Source organism: Balaenoptera acutorostrata, chromosome 14 (assembly GCF_949987535.1).
Source record: "Balaenoptera acutorostrata chromosome 14, mBalAcu1.1, whole genome shotgun sequence".
Taxonomy (NCBI): Eukaryota; Metazoa; Chordata; class Mammalia; order Artiodactyla; family Balaenopteridae; genus Balaenoptera; species Balaenoptera acutorostrata.
Window position 1 is genome coordinate 21,239,371 of NC_080077.1, and position 11,634 is coordinate 21,251,004.

The 11,634-nt window shown below is 41.9% G+C and overlaps 1 protein-coding gene across 4 annotated transcripts in view; it reads right to left on the reverse strand.

Moving 5' to 3' along the window:
• Window positions 1-9,928, reverse strand: part of UTRN (utrophin) — a 506,643-nt gene extending 496,715 nt beyond the window's left edge. For 2 of the 4 annotated variants that reach the window (XM_057528183.1, XM_057528180.1), the window contains exons 1-2: window positions 9,471-9,928; window positions 4,155-4,319 (exon numbers count right to left, since the gene is read on the reverse strand). In XM_057528183.1, coding sequence (XP_057384166.1) covers window positions 4,155-4,233 — 79 coding nt within the window. In that variant the 5' untranslated portion in view covers window positions 4,234-4,319; window positions 9,471-9,928. Of the gene's footprint in view, window positions 1-4,154; window positions 4,320-8,822; window positions 9,016-9,470 lie in introns of those variants that run through there. The other 2 variants (XM_057528182.1, XM_057528181.1) reach the window with 2 other exon arrangements.
• Between the last annotated feature and the right edge of the window lie 1,706 nt (window positions 9,929-11,634).

The following is an 11,634-nucleotide window of genomic DNA, read 5'->3' on the forward strand; positions in this document are numbered from 1 at the left end:
CTAATCCCTAAACAGTCAAAATCCCCACTTGGAGCTAGTTGGCACAGTCTTTAGCCCTGAAGTCTACCCTCTTTAGGGGGCTTTGAGCTAAAACTTACCACACCAGCACTGAGAAGAACAGAAAAGGTTGACTAATTCTATGTTACTGGCATTAGTGTCAGCTATTGACAGAATAAAATAGCGGAGAGGATATTCTTTGATTTTACACATATCTCAAACCATTTTATTATTTCATGTTTAAAATGTTCCAAGCAGAAGTTTATGCATCACAGACTCCATTGACAACATATTTCACTTAAAAAAATTCTTGCTCTTGGCCTACTCTCAAAATACTTAATAAATTGTTAAACTTTCTGAAGCCCACTAATTCAGGCTATCAAAGATGCACTCAATGACGGATGAATTTGACTTGCGTGTTTTAAGTTAGTGAAAGATCTACTTTTACCCAAGCCCAGGCCCTGAATCATTAAAGGTCATATTCTTTCAAGTTCTTTTCTAAAAGTCACTCAAATCCAAGGCAAATGTATTACAACCATAAAGAAATGTATGACTTTTATATTCATGAAACTACTTCCTCACCTACTCTTGATATTTCAGATTTCTGCTTAGATGGTGAAAATGACTTTAAAAAATTATTAAACCTCATACACTGCATAAAGCAAATTAATATTGAATAAGGTCAATATAAACAATCCTAATACCTTAGCATAAAATGCACCAATATTTTTATGATGCCAGGCTTTTAGACTGTCCAAACTCAAGGATTTGGAGAGGAAGAGGAATCTTCATAAACCAAGAGATAAATTTACCAGTATAATCTCAACATCACTTCTCTTTTCCACCCTAATCTCTATCCCCTCCCCCATAGCTAGTCCCTCAAAAGCAAGAAACATAGAGTAACAGATTTGAATCAAAATTCTCCTATAGGACAACATTCCCTTAAAAAAATGAAAAAGTAAAAATTCAGCATAGAACACATCCAAGGAGGATCTTTAAAAATATGCATCATAGCTGAGTAATATTCCACTGTATATATGTGCCACATCTTCTTTATCCATTCATCTGTCGACAAACACTTAGGTTGCTTCCATGTCCTGGCTATTGTAAATAGTGCTGCAATGAACATTGTGGTACATGACTCTTTTTGAATTATAGGATGGACCTAGAGTCTGTCATACAGAGTGAAGTAAGTCAGAAAGAGAAAAACAAATACTGTACGCTAACACATATATATGGAATCTAAAAAACAAAATGATGAACCTAGGCGCAGGACAGGAATAAAGACACAGACGTACAGAATGGACCTGAGGACACGGGGAAGGGGAAGGGTAAGCTGGGACGAAGTGAGAGAGTAGCACTGACACATATACACTACCAAATGTAAAATAGATAGCTAGTGGGAAGCAGCTGCATGGCACAGGGAGATTAGCTTGGTGCTTTGAGACCACCTAGAGGGGTGGGATAAGGAGGGTGGGAGGGAGACACAAGAGGGAGGGGATATGGGGATATACGTATGCATATAGCTGATTCACTTTGTTGTACAACAGAAACTAGTACAACACTGTAAAGCAATTATACTCCAATAAAGATGTTAAAAAAATATATGCATTATATGTAGATGATTCCTTTGACTTAATCTGAACTAAAGATCCCTGTTCAACATGTAAATTTTAGAGTACCATGAGAACTGACCACTGAGTTATTATTTACCTTAAAAGAATCAGAAAAGTGCCTTCCAGAAAGCAAGATTGGAACTAATAGGCCCATTCATATCCAAATTTATCTACTGCTTTTCGTAACATAATCCAGCCAAAAGAATGTGATTCAGATCTCAGCTATGCAACTGCTAACTTTTCAATGTTTTTTGAAGTAGGAGCCATCAAAAAAAAAAAAAAAAGTAATAGTCATCACCTTGGCATTAAAACACTCGAAGCAATTTGAGATTATTAAGAATAGTTTAAAAATACTTTAAAAATATAAGAAGTAATACAGGCTCACTGAAAAGCTTTAGAAAGTACATATGAGTAAAAAGAGAAAAATTATAATCCCCAAACGCCAAGATGACCACTATTAACATTTTAGTATACACTCTGCTAAACTTTTTTGAAAAAAAAATAATTTTCACATAAATGACTTCATATTGCACATATTTTTTGTAACATCAAGAACATATTTCTATGGTCATACACACACACAAACATTTTTATGAATGTATAATCTTCTACTTTATAAATACACGCTAATTTAATTAGCTCCACTGAGTTTCTATATGATTAATTCAAGTGCCCTACACTAAAAGGAACAGAGTAGGTTAACCATTGTTTCCTAAAATTATTTTGCTTATGACATCCTTATTTGAATTACACATTAGAACTTATGCTGCTTTCAAAATACTTTGGGAAATTATGATTTCACCAATCGTCAATATTGGATTTTTATGGTGTTTATAATTTTTTTCTGTGATCAACTTTTTGCTTGTATATTTCTGTGTGTTCCCTAGGAACAAAACTCCAAAAATAGAGTTACTGGGCCAACTGGTTATGCATATGTTAAAAACATGTAATAATTTTTGCCCAACTATCCCCCAATAGTGTATGACAATAGCCAGTCTTCTGAAATAATCATTTTTAATTTAAAGAATAGTTTGAAAGTTATGGGTACACATCATATATTCCCAGTATTTTTAAACTTATATAATTACTTTTTTATGAACATGGCTAAAGTACATAGTTATAAATATCAAAGGTCTTACTGTAATGGAGGTTGACTCAGAAAACTATTTAAGAACATAACTCCCCACAATTTATAGAACATGACAAGCATGGATACGTTAAATTGTCTCACGTTCATTTTCCTCCTTGTTACATTTATATATTTCTGGATATACATTCTATACTCTTAAGAAGATATTAGTAATCCCTTATATTGATAAGTACTCTATACTACTAAAGCATTTAAATCAAAAATAACTTGGGGGCAATAAAACATTCTCAGAGCATACTTTAAAATAAGATATTAAGCTGTACCCCCCCCCAAATATCCTTCAAGCTACACAATAGCAGCTACATATTTAGAGTCAAGACTGTAATAACCAAAATCTTTACCAATCAACCAACAATAGTGTCATGGAGGGAAATGTATCTTAAATGTATATCTCTATTAATTTGGAGCTTATTTTCAGTGCATATTTCTCCAGATTCATACAATAAGAAATAACTTCCTAACATAAATAAAGATGGTGCACACAGCAAAAACAGACTTTATGTTCCTTTTATGGTTTTAAAGTGACACTGGATGTAAGTTTATAGCCCAAAGTAACTCTCAAAGTTACTTAAGTATAGTGTTCACACCCAGGGTAGAGTTCTGTGCAATTTTCAAAACTCAGAAAGGTCCTGCCTGCTCAAAAATATCTCCCCATAGAGTCTATCTCAGAATTGTATTTGAAGCTTTTTAAAAATACAGAAATTTTTATTCAATAGTTCTGTAGTGGAGACAATGCATCTGCATTTTTTAAAAAAAAACTCCCCAGTTGATTCATTTGTACAGTCAGAGTCAAAAAGCACTCGGTTATATAAAAAAATTGGGGGAGGGAGTGGTATCCTTAAGTCCCCAATTTAAATGTTCATATGAAAACCATTAATCTGTCTTAGTCTAGATTATTATATTACCTAAGTGGAAACTGTGCCTCGAGAAGGTTCATAAGAAGTTTCAAAAAGGGAAGAACAGGTAGGAAGACACCTGTTGGCCTAGAAATGGTCACCAAACAGGATGGAGGAAAGGCGGTATGGAAGCAAAACTCAAGAGGATCCATCCCAGCATAAACCACAGTACTTCCTACTTCAAGCATCATTTTTTTTAAGCTGCATTTTGTGTTCAAGGGGTTTCTTATAAATGATCAGCAATCAACTAACAGGTGGCAGTTTCACCAAGCAATGCCAAGCAACATACCAGGAGACCAAGTTGGGTTGAGAAATTAAGATAGGATACACAGAGATATTATATTACCATTTACAATGTAATAGTCATTTGTCAGAATTATGTTTCTCAAAAGAAGTTTGTCTCACAAGAACAGTACAAAACAAGCCAATAAAAACCTGTCTTCTAAGTAGCTTATGCATAAAAATCATTCATTTTCTTAAGCTTCCATTACTTACCAGATCTGGACTTAATGATGTCACTGAACTCGTTCTGCCCATCATCAGCCCTGGCCTCGTGTTCTCCATACTTGGCCATCTTAGCTGAGTTTCAATATAATCCAAAGACTTTACAAGGTCCTCTTTTTAAGACTTTCAGTTTTCTATAATGATCAACATCAATACCTAAAGAGAAAAGGGAAAGTATTAATTTGAAAAAAATATATATATGACTATAATATATATGTTGACATATATATTATCATATATAACATATTACATATATTGCTATAATACACAACTATAATATGTATAATGACTATATAATATATATGACTATAAATATCAAACTATGCGTATACATTATTTATAGTCATATACAGTTATATAAAGTTATATATAGTAACCATTCATTCGGCAAATATTCATTCAGAGACTATGTGTAAGGCACTGATCTGGACAATGGAAATATGACTATCAAAAAGAGACACAGGGCTTCCCTGGTGGCGCAGTGGTTGAGAATCTGCCTGCCAATGCAGGAGACACGGGTTCGAGCCCTGGTCTGGGAAGATCCCACATGCCACGGAGCAACTGAGCCCGTGCACCACAACTACTGAGCCTGCACGTCTGGAGCTTGTGCTCCGCAACAAGAGAGGCCGCGACAGTGAGAGGCCCGCGCACCGCGATGAAGAGTGGCCCCCGCTTGCCGCAACTAGAGAAAGCCCTCGCACAGAAACAGAGACCCAACACAGCCATAAATAAATAAATAAATTTAAAATGTTAAAAAAAAAAGAGATACAGCCTGTACTATCTTGAAATTCATAGACACCAAGCAATTAATTATATAATGAATTATTTCATTATAATACTAATGAATGTTAGTATAGCATACTAACATTCATTAGTATTATACATGTTATACATGTATAACATACATTATGTTACAAATGTATAAAGGAGAAGCATAGAGTAGTATGAGCATACAGAAGAAGAATCTGATTTGCTCTGGGCAATTAAAGAAGGCTTTCTTGAAGAGGTGACATTTGAGCCAGTGCTTTTGGAGAGAACAGCCAAGAGGAGAGAGACCTGTTGAACTAGGTGATGTAGATAGGACCAGGGACAGGGCCTTAGAGACCATGTCAAGGCTTTCCTAAAGAGCAGTGGGGGGACCTCCCTGGTGGCACAGTGGTTAAGAATCCGCCTGCCATTACAGGGGAACACGGGTTCGATCCCTGGTTCAGGAAGACCCCACATGCCGTGGAACAACTAAGCCTGTGCGCCATAACTACTGAAGCCCGCGCGCCCTAAAGCCCATGCTCCTCAACAAGAGAAGCCACCGCAATGAGAAGCCCGCGCACCGCAACGAAGAGTAGAAGAGTAGACCCCACTCTCGGCAACTAGAGAAGGCCTGCGCGCAGCAACGAAGACCCAACGCAGCCAAAAAAAAAAGAGCAGTGGGAATCCAGTAGATGGTTTTAAGCTGGGAAGCAACAGATTGTGGCCTAAGTAAGGGTAGATGGAAAGAAGTGCATGGACTTGTGGTATTTTATATATTAAGTAAAGGTCAGTAGGATTTGGAAACTGATTGGATATGAGACGTTCAGGATACTGAGGTGCAAAATGACTGCCCAATTTTGGCTTGGGCAATTGAGTCATTCACTGAGCTGGGGAACACTGAAGGATAAGCCTCTAAAGGAAGAAATAATGAGTGTGACTTGGATTTACTGAGTTTGAGATGCCTCTGAGGTATACAAGTGGAGATAACAAAAAAGTCTGATCTCAGGAATGGTCTGGATTATATATAAATCTGGATGGTTACATGTTATGCATTGACACAGATTTTATTCTGGAAAATACATCATAAAAATTCTGCTGAGAATACATATCACTCAAAATAATTTTAATCTTTAGCAATTAATTAGTCAGAGGCACCTTTAAAATGTAAAGAATTGAGGATTCTATCCTGCAGTACCACTTTTCTTTAAGAATGTCAATAATAATAGCCCTAGTACTTTCTGGAACACAATGCCCAAACAATCCAAATAGAATCAGAATTCAAGTTTAAGTTCAGTAACTTGGCTATATCCTAACATCCCCTTATGAGCACCCCAAATGCCAGTTAAATAAATTAATCATTTAATTGGGAATATAACAGTCAACACATCCAAATATTAATCTACAAATAATAGACATTAATTCACATATTACAATAGATATCACAACCAGAGTTTACGGCTAACTAGGATTAGACAACTCAGTTCTTTATTTCAAGGATACACCATGTGGCATTATTATTTTGTAATATATTTCATTTCACATATTTATGAAATAATTAGAAGTTTTACATATTACAATGTTTTATGACATATAACATTCAAGGAAACACTATATTATTTTATAATATATAAATATATAAAATATATTATTTTTTTCCTTACCAGTTAGGAAAAAGGTGTGTTCTAATAATAAAGAGATCAAAATTACCTTAGAAAAATGTTTTAAGTGTTAAAGTGTTTGACGCACATGAAAACTGTGGTGGATTGCTAAAGCTTTAGGAACAATTTCCCCTCTAGTAGGAAGGAATACATGGATTGGATCATCAGCCTGCCAGATTTTGTGAGGGTATAAAAAACATTTTTCATTTTTTATATCGTCCACTACTGTTATACTTTATGGATTATTATGTAATTAAGTTCTTTTTGGGGGGTATATAACTGCAAAAGATTTGCTGAATTCTTAAGTGTATTTTATTATATTCAAGAACCAAAAACTTTGTTCAGAAGAACACACATAAAATTTCATTATGGAAAATCAGTTTTGCCCCCAAAAAATTCTCTTTACTAGAAAGCAACTAATTATTCCCTTTGAAAGATATTTCTAATGCTCTCCTTCATAAGTGGTCTTAGCCAAGGGTCTTCTTCAACACTTTCCAAAGACTTTTCCCAGTCCCTAAAAGATAAGTAAACTGTTCACACAGAACTTTATTTCATTTGCACATTAATATTCCTTCATCATAATATTTTATTTTGCCACTACTTAAGATAAACTCTCAAATTTTCTCTTCTTTATATGCTACAAAGATACAGCAGTAAGGGGGATCAGAGGACAAGGAAAGAATGGGAAGGTGGGAGAAGCACAGAAGACCATTTTAACAGTAACAGATACCCACTGACTGACACTTGGTGCTACTAATGGGCAGGGGTCTCCAAGCTGAGTAACATATGGCAGCAATTCATTATTGGTTGTCAGAAGACAGATCAAAGTTTCATCACTAACAATGTGCTTCCGTGTGACCCTCCACTTCTACATCAATAGTATGGAAGCAAGGCCATTTTCCACACCAAGCTAGGTGAGAAACAGAATAAATGAATGGGGTATTGCTTTACAAGCTTTAAGCCCCCTACAGTTGTAATTTATTGTTACCTCTGCTCTAGGTTCTGTTGCCTCATAATGATGTTCTGCACAGTTTAGCCAGCTCTTTCTCACTGAAACCAGTACACTCTATATTCACCAACTTTCTTCAGAACGTCTCTGGCTGTCATACGGGCCAGAAGCCGTGAGTGTGTGGCAATAAACCCGGGTTGAAAGTATGGGGGATGGCCTTAAGGGCAAATCTAATGTTTTAATTTTTTTTTTAATTTGGAAATTACAGAATGTAAGAATACAAACACGTTTAACGATGTGCAGTTACGATGGAAATATGGTGTGGGTCCTTAGGCAAAAACTATTCATTCATGTACACCGGGAACCAAAACCTAAGAATGCTAGAGAAAGTGGAAAAGGAAGCCCAGAGGGCCAGAGTTTGCGGCTCCGCGTGAAACTTAGTAAAAGACACCGCCCAGTGCCAAGAACTGCCATTCATTCTCGGAAGCGCTCCAAGGGAAGGTTCATACTGTTGTGGTTAATGCTGTTTACAGGGGCAATCAATTTTAGGTAAACACCTGAAGGAGAGTTAAAGAGCTGTCTCATCGGTCCCATAAATGCGGGTCTAGGTGGCGGGGAATGACCCCGCGTAAACCCTGGCCCTCGCCACCTGGCCCTCTGGAAACCAAGACACCCAGGAGCTTCGCATTCCAGCAGCTCTCGCCTGACTCGCGGCGCTATCGGCAGGCTGCGTGCCCCGGGCCCACCAGCAACCAGCCGGGAGGGGCCCACCGGGAGGGGCCCACCCGACTTCCTGAGGCCCATGCAAGTTACAAAGGAATGGATGAGGCTACTGCCGGGGGTCCCTGAGGCTGCGAGCTCCCGCCCGAACCCCGGGAATCGGGGCTTCCCCGAACTCGGTTCACGCCCGCTACGGCAACTGACCGTCCCAAGGGGAGTTCTATGAAGAACCGACCCGCGAGGCCCTGGTGACCCAGGTGACCTGGAGGTTGGTAAAGAGGAGGCTCTCCCCGGGGCATCCCTGTGAGAGGGGCTGTTAAACCCAGGTTAGACCCGGGCTCCCCAGTTAAGCGTAAAACAAAGTGTGAGTTCCCTGGCTCTTGGAAGTCGGACACGTTTTCTCCCCCCCCTTGAAACAACCCTGGCACGAGTCCCTTTGGTAATCTGGGGCTTGGCGAAAAAATTCACTTTTAACAGCGTGCCTTCTAAAAGTTGCACAGCCTAAAATTAGTGCTGTCTTGGTTTTTAAAGGGGCCTTGGGCAACCAGAGCCTCGGACCCGGAGACACAAAGGGACATGAATTACCTTACCACATGCAGCAAGAGATGCCAAGGGTCCGGGAAACCAGAAGAGGCGACCGCGCGGGACTACGCACCGACCGAGCGCCCCTCGTCACCTCTCCAAAGCCCCATCCTCGGGAGCAGCAACGGCCCGGAGGTCGAGCACGTTTCCTGCCAGGCGGATAGCTGGGAACCTCTCCCCACTCTGTCCTTGCGGACACCTCCCGGGCCCCGCCTTCCCGGGGCTGGGGTGTGTGTGACAGGCCCTCTAGGAAGCCACGTCCCCTCTTGGAGATCACTGGCCCGGCGCGCACGGAGGCGCGACCCTCTCACCCTAGCCGGGAGGAAGACTGGGAGAGTCAAGACGGAGCCCGGAACAAGTCGGAGGAGTTTGGGTCGTTCGCAACTACACGGATTCCGAGGACCTCCTCGCCCGAGCTCTCTCCACGTTTCTAGCATTCTCTGTCCCGCCGTGGGGAGCTGAACTGAGGTTCCCAGGAAAGTGCACGCAAAACTTGGTTACATCTTAGGCTCAGCCTCGAGAAGGAGCTCGGGACGCTGATCCTGGGCGCGGGAGCCGCAGAGAAGTCCATCCTCCCCGCAGCCTACGCCCCGTTTCCCCGGGGCTGTGGTCACATTACCCGGCCCGAGGCTCAATAATGCATGGGCTTACCTGCTCCCGTGACCCGCGGGCCCGCCTCTCCTGCCCGCCGCCGCCGCGTCCCGAGCGGGCCGAGAGCTCCTCCGCTGTGTTTGAGGCGTAGTAATCGCGGGGGTGTGTGCGAACGTGAGCTTTGTGATGCGGTATTTTTTAAAAAGGAACTATGGAAAACCAGACAAGATCCGAAAGAAAAAAAAAATTTTTTTTGACACCCGACTGAAAACGCCCCTAACTTGTGCAATCTTCCTGCCCCGTAGTTCCGCCAAAAACAAAAACAAAACAGTCCAAGTGCAAACCTGGAACGGGCGCGCAGGCACCAAGTTTGCCAAACACTAGAGAGTTTTCCGTCTGCCGAAATGACCCGCAAGAAGGGGGGCACCGCTCCCCGAGATTCCCCAATCGGCTTCGGGAGCCGGAGGCTCCTCCTCGCCCCTCGGCGGGAGAAAGCCCGCTGCAGGCTGCGGCTGCCCGCTCCCCTCCTCCGAGGAAAGGCGACTCCACAACTTTGTGCACGAGCGGCTCGCTCCTCCGGCTCCGCCTCCTCCCTCCCCGCCCCCTCCCCCCCGCGGGCCTGCCCCTTTGTTGGCGGAGGGAGAGGAGCGCCGGAGGCCCTGGAGGCAGGGGAGGGCGCAGGACCGCCAGGGTGCGCGTGGCCGCCCTCCTGGGAACTGGCTCTTGTCCGGGCACTCGGGGTTCGCTCTCCCGAGGAGGAGGGGGCCGAGCAGGTCCGGCCAGCTGCTCCCCCTCCCGCTTGGCTCTCCCGCCCCGCTGCCGCCGCTGCCGCAGAGCCGGCAACTTTGTTCCGGGAGATCAGCTCCTCTCGGCTCCGGGTTCGGCCCCGGCCCGGCCCAGGCCCCCACCGCAGGCTGGGCTCCGGGAACGTGGCGCCCGGGGTCACCTGACCGCGCGCCCTCCCCGGCTGCAGCAGCGGGGCTGGCGCTCGGCTGGCCTGGGGTGGCGCACCCGGAGCGGACTGTGAGTGCCGAGAGCCCAGAGCTAGCATGGATGCCTCGTGCTGACACGATCCCCTTTATTCAGATTATCCGAAAATGGGAGTCACACCCACCCCAGGCAAACCTGGTCTTTAGTCAGGGTGGTTTTCTTTCTCCCATCTCAGTGTGCTGATGTTGCTGAATTTGGGGTCCTAGTTCCAAGGGTATATTTATTTTATATAATTTTCTTGGTGTCATTTTTAATGTTAAGAAAAACTGGAAATTTTGTTTTACATTCGTTCATACGTACAAATACTGTTTGCGCTGACCTTGTTTTTCTATTTTTCCAATATACATACACACAAACATCTATTACAGAGCCTGTTGCAAGGCTGAGGTGACGGCAAAATATGAGTTTGTGCTGTGTGTGAATTTTTCTTACTTACATATGTCATTCACAGTGTGTTCCTGTGATTCTTTTACATGATCATCACACTTGGGAGGGGAAAAAAAAAAACAGCAACCTAAATTCCTAGTTCGTATAAACAATGAGGAAAGGATGATTGATAAGGGAGCTCTGGTTTATTGCTGGTTTAATATTTGAGAGTTAACAATTTACGAGGTAGTAAAGATAAACCACTAGGGGCCTTAAACAAATTTTTCAGAAAGAACTCACTAGTCTTTTATTAGTTATAAAGTACAAGTTTCCCCAGTCCGTTGGGGGGTGGGGGGAGGTTCTGAAAGATAGTATTCCTTAAAAAGTCTCTAGCTTAGCCTCCTTCCTTTGGGGGGATTTTCTTCGCATAAGCCAGATAAAATCCAGAAGATTAATAGGAAGTGGGTATAATTTATTCATCCACATTCATTCATTAATTCATTTTACAAACGCCAATTTGTGGCCTGCCAGTTCCACTGGCGCTGTGAATAATGCAAAGATAAATCTGAGATGTTGCCTTAAAGAACTTCAAATCTAGTAAGTGAGATAAGGCAAGTAAGTAAGGAAGGAAATGCAAGATCGGCGATAAGTGCTGTAAGAAAAGGACAGATCAAGTGCTTTTTGAGTCTGGCTGTATCAAGGGAGACTGAGGTTTCTTTTAACTGATAATTCTACAGACCCTTAAAGCTGCTCATCATGCATTGTATCCCGGTGGAGTTGATGGAAACTCAGATTGCTTCCTTTAAAATAAAACCACATTGGAGCGTCTGAGGATTTCATTACTTAAAATTATGTTAAGTGAAAAGCA